Source organism: Heptranchias perlo, chromosome 23 (genome assembly GCF_035084215.1).
Source record: "Heptranchias perlo isolate sHepPer1 chromosome 23, sHepPer1.hap1, whole genome shotgun sequence".
Taxonomy (NCBI): Eukaryota; Metazoa; Chordata; class Chondrichthyes; order Hexanchiformes; family Hexanchidae; genus Heptranchias; species Heptranchias perlo.
The window spans coordinates 32,739,662-32,758,898 of record NC_090347.1 but is presented as its reverse complement, the minus strand read 5'-3'; the positions used below and the strand labels follow the sequence as shown (position 1 = coordinate 32,758,898).

At 42.3% G+C, this 19,237-nt stretch overlaps 1 protein-coding gene across 1 annotated transcript in view; it reads left to right on the top strand.

Moving 5' to 3' along the window:
- LOC137341235 (dynein axonemal heavy chain 9-like) overlaps positions 1 to 19,237 on the top strand; it is a 422,940-nt gene that overhangs the window by 368,528 nt on the left and 35,175 nt on the right. Inside the window, exons 65-66 of the mRNA XM_068004307.1 lie at positions 15,636 to 15,827; positions 16,877 to 17,047. Of these exons, the coding sequence (XP_067860408.1) occupies positions 15,636 to 15,827; positions 16,877 to 17,047 (363 nt within the window). The remainder of the gene's footprint in view (positions 1 to 15,635; positions 15,828 to 16,876; positions 17,048 to 19,237) is intronic.

The window sequence follows — 19,237 nt, the reverse complement described above, 5'->3', positions numbered from 1 at the left end:
CACCTGACCTTTGCGGACAGCCTGTGGCAATGGACTTCCAACTGTCCCCTCTTGAGTACTCTAACTTTTGGGAGGGAGCATGCCCTATCTTTAAACTATTTGGCTGTGTTGTTCTGTATGTAAGCACTGCTGGTCTTATCTCATGGTTGTAAACCATCCCACTTTGCTGATTCTCAGAAACCACCAAGGATTGTTTATACTATATTAGTGTGGCTACCTTATCCCTTATCTCTGCTGCATAAACAGTTTGTTCCACTTCAGCCTTGAACATAGCTCCTGTGATTTCTATTGTTTACAGTACGTGGTTTCTTTAGCAACCACATCTCTTGTTTTGGTATAAACCACCTTCTGATGTTATAGCATCTAGAAACGGGCCATCTCTTAATGTTTGGTGTTTAGTTTTGAAGTTTCAGCAGGATTGTTTCTTCCATCTGTCTTTCACACACACATTTAATGTTGAAGACAGCTGTGTGCAACTCTGTCGTAAGTCAATCTATTAAACTTACTATTTTATAACCACTCAGGCTAGAATCAAGTGGAAGTTATTGCTGATGGATTAACAGTAATGGGAGAAATCCACTAACATACACCAAAGTGGTTGACTCTTAACTGCCTTCTGAAGTTGCCTAGCAAGCCACTCTGGTTCAATTTTCACTTTATTCCACAACCTCCTTCTTAGTCTTGCCTAAGATCATCATGGATTTACATTTTATTAACATTATGTCTATGTGTGCTTATGTAAACCTATACATATTGCTTCTATGTTTCATTTGGCTAATACAGAAACCTACAGTGTATCACAATATCAAGAAATCATAGACTTAAAAGATTCTCCAGCTTTCCTTTTACTAATATCCATCTTGCTAAATATTATTTCAACCTAGCCCAGTTTCATTGTTAACTGAAAGGAACCTAACCCTGAATTTTGGATAGTAATGGGAGAAATCTGCAAACATTGGCATCCCTGGGTGGGTGACTCGATTTGAGGTAGCTAGTGTTAAGAGAATTGACTGTATTCCGACGAGACGGGGAGGAAGTGGTTGTGACCGAGTGAGGTAGCTACACCTCAAGCCCATGAGAGAGTAAACCATGGTGAGTGCACCCGAAGGTTTATGCTCGACAATCCACACATACATGGAGAAGTCAAAATTGCCACAGGTAGTCCGCAAAGGCTAAGTCTGATCAACTTGGGTTTGTTGGACTGATCAGGTTGTATTGATTGGTTGTCATTTAATTGTAATCTGTCGACAGTTGTATTATCACTATAATATTTGAATGTAATATTGAAGACAGCTGTAATGCAACTTTGTTGTAAGTCAATCTATTAAACTTGCTATTTTATAACCACCTGGGCTGGAATCAAGCAGAAGTTATTGTTGATGGATTAACACCCCATAGTTGCAACAGTAACGGGAGAAATCTGCTAATAGTGTGGGATTGGAGTCCATATAGGCCAGACCAGCAGGTTTCCTACCCTAAAGGACATTAGTGCAACAGTTGGACAATAGTGAACCAGTTGGGCTTTTACGATAATCCGACAGCTTCGTGCTTACTTTAACTGACAGCTTTTTATTTCTAGATTTTTTTTTTAAAACTGGATTACCCTTGATACCCTTACCTAAACTGGGATTTGAACTCACATTCTCTCGATTATTAGTTCAGAGCTCTGAATTACCAGTCCAGAAACATAACCACTACACTACTGTACCCTGGTTTGTATTACTGAGCTACCCACTGGATAAACTTGTTGAGCCATTTCTAGTGCGCTGCTTAGGAACATAGGAACAGGAGTAGGCCATTCAGGCCCTCGAACCTGTTCTGTCATTCAATGAGATAAAGGCTGATCTATATCCTAACTCCATCCACCCGCCTTGGCTCCATATCCCTTAATACCCTTGGCTAGCAAAAATCTATCGATCTCAGATTTAAAATTATTAATTGAGCTAGCATCTACTTTGTGGGAGGGAGTTCCACACTTCCACCACCTTTTGCATGAAGAAGTGTATCCTAACTTCTCTCCTGAATGACCTGGCTCTGATTTTAAGGTTATGCCCCTTGTCCTAGACACTCCCACAAGCTGAAATTTTTTTTCTCTATCTACCCTATCAATTCCTTTCAAAATCCTCAACAAACATCAATCGAATCACCATTCTGTATTCCAGGAAATACCAGCCTTGTTTATGCAGCCTCCCCTTGTAATCTAACCCTTGGAGCCCTGGTAACAATCTGGTGAATCTGCACTACAGTCCTTCCAAGGTGCGGTGCACAGAAGTGTATACAGTACTTCAGACGTGGAGCTTTGTATAGCTGTAGCAAAACTTCCTCTCCTTTATATTCTAGCCCTTTAGTTATAAAGGCTAACATTCCATTAGGCTTTTTGATTATGTTTTGTGCCTGACCACTACATTTTAGTGATCTGTGCATATGGACCGTTATGTAACCCCACTGTACCTAGCTCTTCACCATTTAAAAAATACTTGGATCTATCCTTTTTTGGTCCAAAATTGATGACCTCACACTTACCTGCGTTGAAATCCATCATGCTCACTCACTTAATCTATCAATATCTCTTTGTAATGTTATCCTTCTGGATACACTACTTACCATGCCAATCTTTGTGTCATCAGCTAACTTGGATGTATGGCTCTCTATTGTGTTGTCTAAGCCACTAATAAATATAGTGAATAGTTGAAGTCCCAGCACAGATGCTTGTGGGACACCACTAGCCACTTCCTTCCAATTCGAGTACATACCGCGTAACCAATCTACTAACCAGGTCAATACTTTGCCTTCGATTCCATGAATTTTAATTTTAGCTAACAGTCTCTTATGTAGAATCTTATCAAATGCCTTCTGGGAATCCATATAAACTACATCCATAGACAGTCCCCTGTCTACTACTTTAGTAACTTCCTCAAAAAAATTCAATTAGGTTCATTAGACACGACCTATCCTTTACAAATCCATGTTGGCTCTCTCTAATCAGCTCAAATTTCTCCTGAGTGCTCAGTCACTCCAAGACAAAGCAACCCGCTTAATTGGCACCCCATCCACCACCCTAAACATTCATTTCCTTCATCACCGGCACACCGTGGCTGCAGTGTGTACCATCCACAGGATGCACTGCAGCAACTCGCCATGGCTTCTTCGACAGTACCTCCCAAATCCGCAACCTCTACCACCTAGAAGGACAAGGGCAGCAGACACATGGGAACAACACCACCTGCACATTCCCCTCCAAGTCACACACCATCCCGACTTGGAAATATACCATCGTTCCTTCATGGTCGCTGGGTCAAAATCCTGGAACTGCCTACCTAATAGCACTGTGGGAGAACCTTCACCACATGGACTGCAGCAGTTCAAGAAGGTGGCTACCACCACCTTCTCAAGGGCAATTAGGGATGGGCAGTAAATGCCAGCCTTGCCAGCAACGTCCACATCCTATGAACGAATAATAAAAACTCTGTCCTTAATTATAGATTCCAATAATTTCCCCACAACAGATATTAGTCTAACAGGTCTATAATTTCCTGGTTTCTCTCTCTCACCTTTATTAAATAATGGAGTTACATTTGCAATTTTTCAATCTAAAGGGATAATTCCTGAATTAAGAGAGCTTTGGAAGATTATGGATAAAGCATCTGCAATTTCCTCACCTACTTCCTTTAAATCCCTGGCATGGAAACCATCAGGTCCTGGGGATTTGTCAGTCTTTAGTGCCATTATTTTTACTAATACTGTTTTCTTGCTTACGTTAACTTTAGTGAGTTCCAGCCCTTGATTCATTATTAGTTTCCCTGGAATGTCAGGTATATTATCCTCTTCCTCTACTATGGAGACTGACACAACATAATTATTCAACAAGGCTGTCATTTCCTTATTTTCATTTGTAATATTACCTGCATCTGACATTAAGGGGCCCACATTACCTTTGACTACCCTTTTTATTCTAATTTAATTGTAAAAACATTTTGATATCCCTCTCAAGTTTCTTTTCATATTTCCTTTTTGCAGCTCTTACTATCTTTTTTGTCTTCCTTTGCTGTTCTTTATATCTCTCCCACTCTCCCGGATCAATACTATTCTTTACACTTTTGCATGTTCTTTCCTTCAGTTTTATGTTATCTCACCTCTTTTGTCGACCATGACTACTTTATTTGGTAAGAACATAAGGAGTAGGAGCAGGAGTAGGCCATACGGCCCATCGAGCCTCCTTCCCCATTCAATAAGATCCCGCCCTATCCCCATAAGTAGAACTCTTGCCCCTTAGGTATATACTGGTTCTGTAATAAGCCAAATTCTTTTTTGAACACGTCCCACTGTTCATCTGTAGTTTTACCCAATAACAGTTTTGACCAGTTTGCTGTCGTCCGCCTCTATCTGATCCTGTTAAATTTAGCCGTACCAAAATCTAGAATCTTAGTAATTGTGTAATGTTTCTCCTTTTCAAAACTAACATTGAATTCGATCATATTATGATCACTGTTAGATAAATGTTCCCTTACTGTTAGATTATTAACTAAGTCTGGCTCATTACTCATTACTAAATCTAGTATGGCCTGCCCTCTTGTTGGTTTCTTTTTATGGGATGTGGGATGTTCATGGGATGTGGGCGTCACTGGCAAGGCCAGCATTTATTGTCCATCCCTAATTGCCCTTGAGAAGGTGGTGGTGAGCCGCCTTAAACCACTGCAGTCCGTGTGGTGAATGTTCTCCCACAGTGCTGTTAGGAAGGGAGTTCCAGGATTTTGACCCAGCGACGATGAAGGAACGGCGATATATTTCCAAGTCGAGATGGTGTGTGATGTGGAGGGGAACGTGCAGGTGGTGTTGTTCCCTTGTGCCTGCTGCTCTTGTCCTTCCAGGTGGTAGAGGTCGCGGGTTTGGGAGGTGTTGTCGAAGAAGCCTTGGCGAGTTGCTGCAGTGCATCCTGTGGATGGTGCACACTGCAGCCACAGTGCGCCAGTGGTGAAGGGAGTGAATGTTTAGGGTGGTGGATGGGGTGCCAATCAAGCGGGCTGCTTTGTCCTGGATGGTGTCGAGCTTCCTGAGTGTTGTTGGAGCTGCACTCATCCAGGCAAGTGGAGAGTATTCCATCACACTCCTGACTTGTGCCCTGTAGATGGTGGAAAGACTTTGGGGAGTCAGGAGGTGAGTCACTCGCCGCAGAATACCCAGCCTCTGACCTGCTCTTGTAGCCGCAGTATTTATTTGGCTGGTCCAGTTAAGTTTCTGGTCAATGGTGACCCCCAGGATGTTGATGATGGGGGATTCGGCGATGGTAATGCCGTTGAATGTCAAGGGGAGGTGGTTAGACCCTCTCTTGTTGGAGATGGTCATTGCCTGGCACTTGTCTGGCGCAAATGTTACTTGCCACTTATCAGCCCAAGCCTGTATTTTGTCCAGGTCTTGCTGCATGCAGGCTTGGACTGCTTCATTATCTGAGGGTTTGCGAATGGAACTGAACACTGTGCAATCATCAGCGAACATCCCCATTTCTGACCTTATGATGGAGGGAAGGTCATTGATGAAGCAGCTGAAGATGGTTGGGCCTAGAACATATTGCTCCAGAAAACTATCTTGAATGCGCTCAAGAAATTCACAACCTTTCTGACTTGAGCTACTCTGCTCTTCCCAATCTATATGAAAATTGAAGTCTCCCATTAAAGCAACTCTGCTTTTCTTACAAACCTCTTTAATCTCTGAATTAATATGTTCTGTCATTTCATTGCTGCTATCAGGAGGTCTGTAGACAACTCTCAATACAGTTTCAATTCCTCTCTTATTCTTCAACTCTAACCATAGACTCTGCGCTGATTGCTTTCCCTTACAACGTTAGTAAGAGAGGATATATGTAACAGTGTCTTTAATCAGTAAGGCTACCCCTCCTCCTCTTCCAGTTTCTCTATCCTTTCTAAAGACTTCATAACCTGGAATATCTAACTCCCAATCATGACCAGCTTGCAGCCATGTCTCAGTAATGGCCACCATGTCATACCCTCTAAGCTGTATTTGAGCCTCCAATTCATTCAATTTATTTCTTATACTTTGTGCGTTAGTATATGAAACCCTTACTTGGGCAAGAGACCCTAACTTGTCCTTCTGCCCTGATCCAGTCTTTCTCATACTGTTTAACTTAACACGTTTCTTTTTGTCACTCCTGCTGTCACTACTTTAGTTATTTTTTAGTATCCCCTTCACCCAGAGTATCTATATCACTGTTTGTGACCTGAAATTTGCTCTTATCCCTTTTTTATTATCTATAAAAAATCATTATTCCCATTGATTCTGACTGAGCCCTCCCCCCATTTATTAGCTAAAAGTCATTTTTACCACTGTATTGATTCTTTCCGCGAGGACCTGATCCCAGCCTGCATCAGGTGCAGCCCATCCCAGTGGTACAGCTCTCTTCCGTCCCAGTACTGGTGCCAGTGTCCCATCAAATGGAATCCCTCCTTCCCACGCCATTCCTTCAGCCACGTGTTCACCACTGTGATCGGCTTGTCCCTATGCCAATTAGCATGTGGCTCGGGTAATAATCCCGAGATTGCCACCTTTGAGGTCCTGCTTTTTAATTTAGCTCCTAACTCCTGATACTCCCTCAGCAGGACCCCCTTTTCTTCCTTGTGTCATTGTTCCCAACATGGACCTTCCTCCTCCCTTTCCAGCCGCATCGAGATATCCCTTACCCTGGCACCAGGTAGACAACACACCCTTCGGGACTCTCAATCACGGCTGCAGAGGATGTATCCATCCCCCTAATTATTGAATCACCTATAACTATTACATTTCTATTCTGTTCCTCCCACCTCTTTGGACAGCCCTCTTCTCCACGGCATCTAGGTCAGTATTGTTACTTTCCTCCCTATCCTTTCTCCTTATCCTTACAGGTATCGAGTACATTGTATCTGTTGGACAGAACCAGTGTCTGTGGGACCTCCTTCTCTAGCTCCTCTTCGTTCCCCTTACCCTGCTGCCTGACAGGCACACTCGTCCCTTCGTGCACCTGTTCTTTCCTCTGAGGTGTGACTGTGCTGTGGAGAAAACTATCCCGAAATTCCTTCCCCTCTCTTATGTTTCGGAGTGTCTAACTCGTACTCCAGCTCAAGGACTCTGAGCTGAAATATCTTAATGCAGAGTCATTTCCTGCAGATGCAGCAATCTGGGACAATCTCACTGTCTACAAACTCCCACATATCACAGTCCCGACCCATGGCCTGTACTGCCATTTCTAGATTTATCTATTTGTTATAGTAATTTAATTCTAGATATAATTGAATTACTTGAGATCTAGATTATATTTAGTAGATGGATTTAGCTTGATTTCAGATTAATTTCAGATTAATTACTAAGTAGTCTTGTATTTTGTTTATTAACTTCTTTATTTTAGCATCCCCATAACTCCTGTTTGTTATTTGTGTACACCAGATTTTTATTTGATGCATTTCAGATCTTTTTAATCTTGATTTCTTCTTTTTGGTTAATTTTAATTTTATCCCCTTAGATCTAATTAATTACTCTAATTATTTATTTATATATTTACCGTTGCCCCTTGGTTTAAATTACTTAGCACCTAATTTCCACTCTCACCAAATTCCTGTTGTCACTCTGTTTAGCAGACTCTCCCAGCTCTGTGCTTTTGCAGATATCCCTCTAATATATTCCTTCAGAAACACACGAGTTACAACTGACCACTCAACTTCCAGTCATAATAATTAACACCTCGTCAGGGACCCACTTACAGCTGATTATCCGTCAACTGCCACTGACTTGCAGTTTTTTTAAAGTTAGCAAACTAAGTTAGATTTCAGTTTGATAACACACTTTCTGTACGACTTCCCTACTACTTACCAATGATTTCCCACTCTCACCTAATTTCTGTCATCATTCTGTTTAGCAAGCCACTTTGTTTAACAGATTCACCCAACTCTGTGCTGCAGCTTGTTTAGAATGTTGTTGATGTTATTAGTCTAAAAATTAACTGTTTGCAGTTAATTTGTAGAAAAGTATCCCTGCAAGACATACTGACTTTACTTTTAAAACAGATGCATCTTCCTGCCTTGGAAACTATTTAAACAAGCATGAGTCATCTGAAAAAAACACATCCTCCCCACGTAATAAGGAGGCAGCTGTTTGTACTCTTAGTTTTAATATGCTACCAACATCACTGCAAGACATCGTTGTTGTGTTGGCTCAGTAGAATTTCATGGGGAAAGGGTAACAGAGCTTTGAGAGTAGGAACAGTAGCTGATGTGGAAAGCACAATAACATAAACTGCACAAGTGAACACGCCAACTGCTGCCTTGCACCAAGTCAATAATATGTTGTAATTATCACAATTTCAGAATGACTTCCTGCATATCATTGAACATCACGAACTGCTGTTGAAACACATGTTGAGGCAATTACCTAGAGAGTGATGGATATCCGGCAGTAATTTCATTGAGTTTCAGAAAATGTCATAGCTGACTTCTTAACCCTAAAATTACAGCATTAGAATTACTCCTGCACACTCACTATTTAAAAAAATACTCTCTCTCCACTAGTGGATCTACAAATGTGTTATTCAAGGTAAATCGGATGATACTTCAGTTTTATATGGCAGATGTGTTATACCATACAATGCAAAATGTATTAGTCTGCTGCTCAGGTGGAACTGTGTTTAAACTAGCCTGTCCCTTTAAGGGCACAAAGTCTAACTGCTACAAGTGAACACAGCCTGAGGTCATTCAGAGTTTAATTGTCTGGTCAGGGAACTTTGCTGTTGGAGTGTGCTTTTCAGTTTCAGACTGTAGCTCAAAAGCTCCAATATGTTAAGATGGTTTTGCATCTGTATGACATCTGAATTGTGTTATATGATTTTGATATTTCACTACAGTTGTACATGTGCAGTCAAAGCCAAGCGTAATCCTCAGGTGAAGCAGGGTTAGAGGGTGGGGAATAATTGGACAAAGATGAATAGATGTAATTAGTCCCATTTTAAAGTCGTGCATTCTGCCATTATTTTTATTTTGCCAATATGAATTCCTATGTCCACACTTATAATGGAAACTCCCTTTGTATACTTGCCACACTGAAATTAGCCCCTCCTGCCAGTGATGGTGCTCCAAAAGCTTCATTGGGGAAGGGTATAATTGCAGCTTTTATTGACTAACTTAAGGCACTAACTGGTGAATGAAGACACGCACGTGAACTTGGCTGATAATAAGTTTCAAAACGTCTTTGTGTGGACACCGAGGAAATTTGACAATGTGCGCTGAGCAATTTATACTCAGCAATTAAACCTCCAAATCACTCCCTGCCCTCTTTAAGTGCGGAAGCTTGAGTTTTGACTATTAATAATTTGGACATTTTATACATCCTTCAGTACTGAATTAGTAAGTTCATAAGGACCACTGTGTGTGAAATCACTTGAGTAAAGAATATAAATATATTTAAATACAGCTATTTAGTTTATGACAGCAGGTCACAAAAATCTGCATGAAGATGTTGCTGAATAGAACGATTTTTTTTTATTATTTAATTCCCAGCCTACTGACTTCAAATTTATTTTTGCTCGATGGAATATAATTCTGAATATCTTAAAGAAGAAAATACAATGACTTCTTGTTGCTTTACTGCCCAGGCAGTCTTGAAAACATTCTATGAATGTAATCAGCGGCAACCAAGAGGAAGCCCTGTTCTTTTTAGCGTAGAAAAGACTGACAACAGCAGTGATGAGCAAGCGAGAATGAATGCAAACAATCCAACTTCACCAGCAATCTGAGAATATGAAGCCTGTCATGGCTTCACTAGTCTGGGCACATGAGGAGTTGGCTAACTATTAATTCATGCTAATAAGCCATGCGAACAGTTAGCAGTCTGGACTGGAATACACTGCCTGAATAGGTGATGGAGGCAGATTCAATAGTAACTTTCAAAAGGGAATTGGATATATACTTGAAAAGGAAAGATTTGCAGGGCTATTGTCAGGGGATTGGAACTAATTGTATAGATCCTTCAAAGAGCCGGCACAGGCATGATTGGCGGAATGGCCTCCTTCTGGGCTGTATGATTCTGTGAGATAAGATCAAATCTTTCTTAAGATTTACCCTTTCCCATGTATACAACCATTCTCATTAATTACAATATAAGTTTGTTATGCAGACCATCAACTGAGGAAGATCAAATTCATCTAAACAGTGAGCTTTTAGACCAGACCGGAAAGATAGGACTTGCATTTATATAGTGCCTTTCACGACCTCAGGACATCCCAAAGCACTTTTCAGCCAGTGGAGTACTTTTGAAATGTTGTAATGTTGGGAAACGTGACAGCTAATTTGCGCACAGCAAGTCCAAACAAATAGCAATGACATAAATGACCAGATCATCTGTTTTTAGATGTTGGTTAAGAGATACATATTGGCCAGGACACCGGGGAGAACTCTCCTGCTCGTCTTCAAATAGTGTTGTGGGATCTTTTACATCCACCTGAGAGGGCAGACGGGGCCTCGGTTTAACACATCATTTGAAAGATGGCACCTCCAACTGTGCAGCACTCCCTTAGTACTGCACTGAAGTGCCAGCCTAGATTATGTGCTTAAGTCTCTGGAGTGGGGCTTGAACCCATGACCTTCTGACTCAGAGGAGAGAGTGCTACCACTGAGCCACGGCCGACTACTTATTAAAGATGAAAAGGCGGTGTTTACTGAGCACACTGTAGCTGTGGGAATAAACCCCCAAGGCCGAATAAGAATGCGCTGGATGATAAAGATGTTGGTAACCAATGATAGGAGGTGCAATTTTACCAGTGTGTTACTTCAGCAAAAGAGTGCCATCTGCTCAGACAAATGTAATAAAATTCACAGAAATTCTGGGAAACAAAGGGGAATCGAGCTGGTGAGACAGGCTGACAGTCATAGTAGTGATAAGGAAGGGTATAACATAGTGAGTCTGCACCTAGGAATTGGACTCTGGGAATCCTCCATCAAAGAACCTCACCTGATGCAGTTCTCTGGACAGAGATAGTATCATTGTGATTGCTGTTTTTTAGGTTAGGTTGCCTCATAGCAAGATATCCTCTTACTGCTTTGCAATGTTGCTGCTTTGCTGATCTCAAAGTCTGTTACAAATAAAGCTTAAATTGATTTTCAGAGATACCTCTGTGCCTGATTCGATAGGCCTGAACCCAAATTATATACACGGTACACATCATTTGACCAACAGTATTTTGACCTTTTGTGGAGCACCTCCCTTCACAATCTTATGGAGGACTGAGGAAGGGCCCCAGCTCTTTGATGGTGAAGGGTGAACTTCATCACAGAGAAAGCCAAGTCTACTGCTGTGCATGGCTTTGAACTGTATAGAGTGCAGCAGCAAGAGATGGGTTGTTTCTGCAGCCTGTCAATGGAGCGGGCAGGCTGTAGAGACAACCCATCTCTTGCTGCTGCATGGGCGCAGGCTTCCTAGAAAAGATTTTACAAAATGTTCAAGTGCTCACTGAGGGCTAAAGTCGTTGTCTTTGAACCATACAGACCAGGATGTCCCAGGTTTGATCCCTAGTCTGTGTTGACTTAATTGATCTTAGCTGGGCTACCTGGTAGTGGGGCTTCAATGATTCACAGTGCTCTGCGTCAAGGAAGGGAGAGCCAGCCATTCTATAGCTAATGGCTATCAGCGGCTCCTGTTGGAGAGGTCTGGATGTGGACCGCAGGTGACAACAGGATTGGGCCTCTGGGCCTAGAAATTGCAACATGCAGCACTTGTCTTTTGGGCGCTGCGTGGACACCTAAGGCCCCAAAATGGAGGGCAGGATGCACACGCACACTTCTTGCTGGAAGTGTGCTTCCCGCCATATCGGGTAAGGACAAACCTGACCCCTGGACCCGCTTACCTGAGGGCCGCTGCGACAATTTCTCTGCAGCCTGCGCCGGCTCTGTTACAATGAGGTCCGAGGCCCATTATCTGATTCTGGCAGGGTATTTATCCTTGCTCCACCACCACCCCCCCCACCGACCCGCCCCCGTGCCCAAGTATGGACACTCCTGAATTTCTGGGCTGTGATGTTCCCTATAATCAGATAGCCCGTCAACACTCGAGGATAGAAATTCCAATCAACAAAATTCACATGCAAATGCTTAATGAGCTCATACTACATTCCTGCTTGTGCTATTTTACACATCTGTTTAAAATATGGCTGTGTAATAACAGCACACACAAAAATGTGCTACAGAATCATTAATCATTCACATGTGAACTTCACCGGTAGGGGTCTCTACCCATCACAGTCGAGGGTCAAGAGTAATGGCTATTTAGGGAAAGTGTCGAGGAGGCGGTCACCCTGAGAACCACATCTCTTGAAACCAATGACTTCAAGAGAGGAAACAAAGGGAGAAAATCGCAGTGGACAATTGGAGGGAATATTGACTGTATTCAAGCTTTATGTGAAGTAATATTTTAGATTTTTTTGCTACATCAGCTAAAGTTATGTCTCTAACCTGAAAACAGGATCACAAAATGTTGCCAGTGGATATACAAATGCTGTTTTATTTTGTCACCATCCCATTGTGTACCATTTACTCTCTGAAACCAGTATTTTTAAGCTTTTTAGCCGGTAACAAAAATAATTCAGTTTGTGAAATGGATAAGTGCAGTGCATAATGTTGGACCCATTTAATCATTGTGGACTTATGATAAATCTACATGTTTGCCTCTGTCAGCCTAATTGTGCATTTCAGTTCGATTTCCCCCAACTTCATTACCTGGTAACTGCTTTATATTTTCCAAAGCTTTTCACATAAATGAGAAATACAACTGCTGCTTTCCTAGCACAGCGAGAATACTAATCATTATGGACTTCGGTAAAACTGTGGAGCAAAAGTGCTCAAAAATAATGTTCCAAAGCAGGATCTTAATGTGTCTTAATCAGGCCTGCATGGCAAATGCCATTTGGTGCTCAGGCATCCATTTGCCTACTTAACTAAGTAGACAGCATGCATAATTAACACAACAAACTAACTCGCTGTGTGCTGAAGGGGTACATTTGTATCTGGCTTCTGAGTGTGACAGTTACTGCGTTTATACACAGTTGAAACAGTGATGTGTTTTCACATCGATATTTATTATGAATTTACTGGCCTGGCTGACGAGTAGAATTTTAGCAGGGGCGTCTGCATGTAGGCACTTATATGTGCTGAAAATGTACCTTCTATTTGTCCTCGCCTAATTTTGCAGGCCAGAAGGCAAGCAGCTTGAGGGCAGATTCAAGCAGACTCCTCTTAATGGTTTCTAGTGAAGATGACTTTAAAATCTGTGCCCTTATTTCTGGTTTGACATGAAACTTAATGAAAGATCAGTTGAAAATTGGATTTACAGGTAGCTGTTTAAAAATATTTTAATTACATTTTTGCATATGACAAAGGGTTACCATAGTACAGTTCATAAACTCTGGTCATAGGGTTGCCAACACTCCAGGATTGTCCTGGAGTCTCCAAGAATTGAAGATTGATCTCCAGGGCACTGGTGTGCAGAACCCAGGGAAAAAAATCATAGGAACATTAAAAAAATTGTGTGCGTTTTAAAATTTTCTTTGAACACCTTAGCTTACTAGTTATAAAGAAACATTGGAAATTGGATAAAGGGCTTTTTGACTGAAGTTGAGACTCAATTGGCTTGGGAAGGCAGTGAGGATGGACGTGTTGGTAGACCAATGGTGGAGGCAGGTCAGTGGGAGATGGGAGGTCATGTGATGAAACTTCCAGGAATACGTCCAACCAGAGTTGGCAACTCTATCTGGTCATGGCAGCATTAATGCATCTTTGGGCCTAACGCTCCACAGGTGAAATTTCACTGCTTTGATTGACACAATGCTAAGCAGGCAGTGTTTGTCGCATGTGGTGCAGCCAGGAGAGAGATGGATTGGCTCTATGTTCTGGGCTACCAGATTTTCTCTTAATTTAGAGGTTCAAGAGGTAGGTTGCATAGATACCAACTGAGACCTTCTGTTAGCATGTATTGGCTACCAAAAACTGCTTCAAAAACAAAAAAGTATGAATCCTATCCCCATTGTGGAATTCAGGATAAGATGAGCACATAATCTAGGCTGACACTCCAGTGCAGTACTGAGGGAGGGCTGCACTGTTGGAGGTGCCCTCTTTTGGATGAGAAGTTAAACTGAGGTCCCGCCTTCCCTCTCAGGTGGACGTAAAAGATTCCATGGCACCATTTTGAAGAAGAGCAGGGGATTGCTCCCTCTTTCCGCCCAATATTCATTCCTCAACCAACACCAAAAAACAGATTATCTGGTCATTATCACATTTCTGTTTGTGGGAGCTTGCTGTGCGCAAATTGTCGTGTTTCCTACATTACAACAGTGACTGAGCTTTGATTCATCCTGAGGTTGTGAAAGGTGCTATTTAAATCCAAGTTCTTTCTTTGTTCTGTTTTTGCTGAATTTAATCTTTGTTAATGAAAACATGGATGTTTTATTAATAACTGCTCTGCTGACAATGCCTAATTGTTCACCAGTTCTGACTCCAACATACCCTCCAGAATTGAGTGCAATGTGCACAGCCATTGCAGGAGAATATATTAAAAATGCTAGTTAAGCTGAGAATATTTTCTTCTTTACTGCGCATTTCATGTTACATCTGCCCTAAGTTCAGCAATAATGGCACTTCGAATGAAATATGCTTGAATGTTTCTGAATTGTTAGCAGCAAATCACTGCTGCATTCTGAGGTGGCCTGGAAATTAAAGGGCTAAAAGAAAAAATGAATTACCTCCATGCTGCATGGGTCCATACAAAGGTGAACAAATGGATTTCATTAAGGACAGTCTGTTTCTTTTTTCCTGTGAACAAGAATCCAAGTTAAAAATAAATGAGGATTAAATTAATAACTCATCTAGACTCCTACTCAGAAATGAAGAATCAGATCTTTGCTTTGTTCCTTTTCACAACCTTCTAAATAGACTGAATTCTACAAAATCTTTTTCAAGTGCTTGACATTTTACTGATGTCCAGAGATTGAATTCTACAATCCATCTATTTTTCTGTGAAAATCGTAAATCAGTAGCCTTACTTATTGCATAACCTGCCAGAGCTGAAACTGTGAATGAAGAAAGATGTGCCTGTCTCATTTATGGCTGTTAACTAGTAAAAAGAACTGCGGGCAGTCTGTTACTTTCTGTAATCAAATATGGATGACCCATAGAAGGTATGTGAAATATATAAGTCTTTCTCATATCATGTAATTGATTCATTGCCTCTTTTTAAGATGCATCATCCATAGCTGGGGCTGGACAGGAAAGGGAAGCATGTTTGCACGATTGAGTTGTGCTATTTGGACCATGTTCAGGAGAGACTATCAAGACTGTAAGACTTGATGTGATTGATATGAGAGGAAACAATAAATACAGTCGAGATAAAAAGGAAAAACATTGGGTTTCTGAAAACTGAAATTAAAAAGAAAATACTGGAAACACATAGCAAGTCTAACAGCATCTGTAAAGAGAAACGACAGGGTAATGTTTGGTTGACATTACAACGGAACATTAATCTACAATTTACCTTCAAAGATACTGATGGACCTGCTGCGCATTTCCAGCAGTTTCTGTTTTGAATAAATATTCACAACTAATTTACTTCCATTGCAGGTCCCCTACGATGACTTGCGCTATCTGTTTGGTGAGATTATGTATGGAGGACACATCACAGACGATTGGGATAGGCGGCTATGTAGAATCTACCTGGAGGAGTTTATTAAGCCAGAGATGATGGAAGGAGAACTACAATTGGCAGCAGGATTCCCGCTCCCTCCTAACTTGGACTACAATGGCTACCATCAGGTAGACAATTATTTCCCATGTACTTCATACCCGTGACTGGCTAATTACCCTGAGTAATCTTCTAGTTATGGTGATATGTTTGAATTTCACTTCTGTCTATTATTAAACCTACAACCCTTTGAGTCTGATTTGGATTTTGTTAAAAATATATATTAGATTTTCTGGTGTCGAAATCTCTCTTCTGTAGTCAGAGTTCAAGAATATGCTAATATAGCACCCATTACCTTAAACTATTTTGATGTTTTTGGCTTTACTGAGCATTCCTGATTTAAATGCACACATATTTGCATGGACTCCCATTAGTTTTTTTGCCATTGCAACACATTAATTCATGGATTTATTAACCCTTCCTCCATTTCATCTCAAACTTTCCAAACACCATGATTCCTGTTGTCTAAATATTGTGTAATGAATGCTGGCTCACAAGGCAAGAGAACAGGAGCATGTAGGGCTGATTATGGGCCAATTAATGGACTATAGCAATGTAGCACATCAGACTGCACTGTTGGATATCATTCTAACAGCGAGTATCCCCTTAAATAGAGTGATGCACAATCCTTTTATCCCTGGGATTATGGGTTCAACTCCAGGACAGAGTGATGGAGCTGAACTGCTCTCTCTTCTGATTATAAAAGGTCCTTTGCGAAATAAGAATTGGGCAGTTTCAACCCAATTTCTTATAGATTTGGTTCTACAACTGAAAACTGACTCAGAATTTATAAAAAGCTGCCAATCTGCAAAACCTCCCTCAACAAGTAGGCAGAATGTTACCTTCGGATGTATCTATTTAGACCACTTCCTAACACGGAGAATCTTAAGTAGTGGCTATACAGGGACAGGCCAGGGAAAACACTATTCCAGCCCAGCGACTAAACATCACAACCATTGCTCCAGACTACCTGTGGCGATGCCATGGGAAATCTGCTAGTAATATAAAAAAATTGTGATACCTTCAGTCAACTGAAGCATCCAAAATAGTTATACGACCCACTGCATAGCCTTTAATTCAGTTTGTGTACTTTTAAAAAAATGTTTCTCTTCCCTGTCAGTACATCGACGACGTGCTTCCACCCGAGTCTCCCTATTTGTACGGTCTCCATCCCAATGCTGAGATTGGGTTCCTGACACTGACCTCAGAGAAGCTCTTCCGCACTGTGCTGGAAATGCAGCCCAGGGACAGTAGCGGTGGAGAGGGAGGAGGGACCACACGAGAAGAAAAGGTAAAATACAAGTTTAAAAATATGGTAACTATTCGGTAACTGTCCCATTTACCAACTAATCATTGTTATGCCAGATGCAAACTGAAACTGTTACTTGTTCGGTTGATAAGAGGCTGGATAGAACTGGAGTTCATGTGGTCTTATATACCGATAAGCTAGCTTTCCAGTGCTTGTGCATTAAGAGTGTTCCAGCATTGCCAACCCTTTACCATCGTAATAAGACCTTTAGAAAAGAAATGTAAATGTGGTAATAGACCTTTCCATATTAATGGCGCATCCAAAGCCACATGGCCAGCTTCCACCTGTACACTGATGACGCCCAGCTCTACCTCTCCACCATCTGTCTCAACGCCCCCCCCCCCCAACAAACTGCCCTCGTTCTGTCAAGCTGCTTGTCTAATATACAGCCTTCAATGAGCTTTAACTTCTCCATTTGAAAGACCAAAGCTAGTGGCCTAGAAATTGGGTCACGTAGTGTTGAAACCATCATTTGTGCCTTTATCACCTCCAGACTCAATTACTCCAATCTCTTGGCCAGCCTCTCATCCTCCACCCTCCCTAAACTTCAGCTCATATGAAACACTGCTGCCCGTATCCTATCTCATACCAAGTCCTACTCACCCATTATATCCGTCCTCTTTGACCTACTCCTACTCTCGAGCCCCCAACGCCCCACATTTAAAATTCTCATGCTTGTGTTTTCTTTTTATTCGTTCGTGGGATGTGGGCGTCACTGGCGAGGCCGGCATTTATTGCCTATCCCCAATCGCCCTTGAGAAGGTGGTGGTGAGCTGCCTTCTTGAACCGCTGCAGTCCGTGTGGTGAAGGTTCTCCCACAGTACTGTTAGGAAGGGACTTCCAGGATTTTGACCCAGCGACAATGAAGGACCGGCGATATATTTCCAAATCGGGATGGTGTGTGACTTGGAGGGGAACATGCAGGTGGTGTTGTTCCCATGTGCCTGCTGCCCTTGTCCTTCTAGATGGTAAAGGTTGCAGGTTTGGGAGGTGCTGTCAAAGAAGCCTTGGCGAGTTGCTGCAGCGCATCCTGTGGATGGTACACATTGCAGCCACGGTGCGCCGGTGATGAAGGGAGTGAATGTTTAGGGTGGTGGATGGGGTGCCAATCAAGCTGGCTGCTTTGTCCTGGATGGTGTCGAGTTTCTTGAGTGTTGTTGGAGCTGCACTCATCCAAGCAAGTGGAGAGTATTCCATCACACTCCTGACTTGTGCCTTGTAGATGGTGGAAAGGCTTTGGGGAGTCAGGAGGTGAGTTACTCGTTGCAGAATACCCAGAGCCTCTGACCTGCTCTTGTAGCCTCAGTATTTATATGGCTGGTCCAGTTAAGTTTCTGGTCAATGGTGACCCCCAGGATGTTGATGGTGGAGGATTCGGCGATGTTAATGCCATTGAATGTCAGGGGGAGGTGGTTAGACCCTCTTTTGTTGGAGATGGTCATTGCCTGGCACTTGTCTGGCGCGAATGTTACTTGCCACTTATCAGCCCAAGCCTGGATGTTGTCCAGGTCTTGCTGCATGCGGGCACGGACTGCTTCATTATCTGAGGGGTTGCGAATGGAACTAAACACTGCAATCATCAGCGAACATCCCCATTTCTGACCTTGTGATGGAGGGAAGGTCATTGATAAAGCAGCTGAAATGGTTGGGCCTAGGACACTGCCCTGAGGAACTCCTGCAGCAATATCCTGGGGCTGAGATGATTGGCCTCCAACAACCACTACCATCTTGCTTTGTGCTAGGTATGACTCCAGCCACTGGAGAGTTTTCCCCCTGATTCCCATTGGCTTCAATTTTACTAGGGCTCCTTGGTGCCACACTCTGTCAAATGCTGCCTTGATGTCAAGGGCAGTCACTCTCACCTCACCTCTGGAATTCAGCTCTTTTGTCCATGTTTGGACCAAGGCTGTAATGAGGTCTGGAGCCAAGTGGTCCTGGAGGAACCCAAACTGAGCATCGGTGAGCAGGTTATTGGTGAATAAGTGCCGCTTGATAGCACTGTCGACGACACCTTCCATCACTTTGCTGATGATTGAGAGTAGACTGATGGGGCGGTGATTGGCCGGATTGGATTTGTCCTGCTTTTTGTGTACAGGACATGCGTGGGCAATTTTCCACATTTTCGGGTAGATGCCAGTGATGTAGCTGTACTGGAACAGTTTGGCTCGAGGC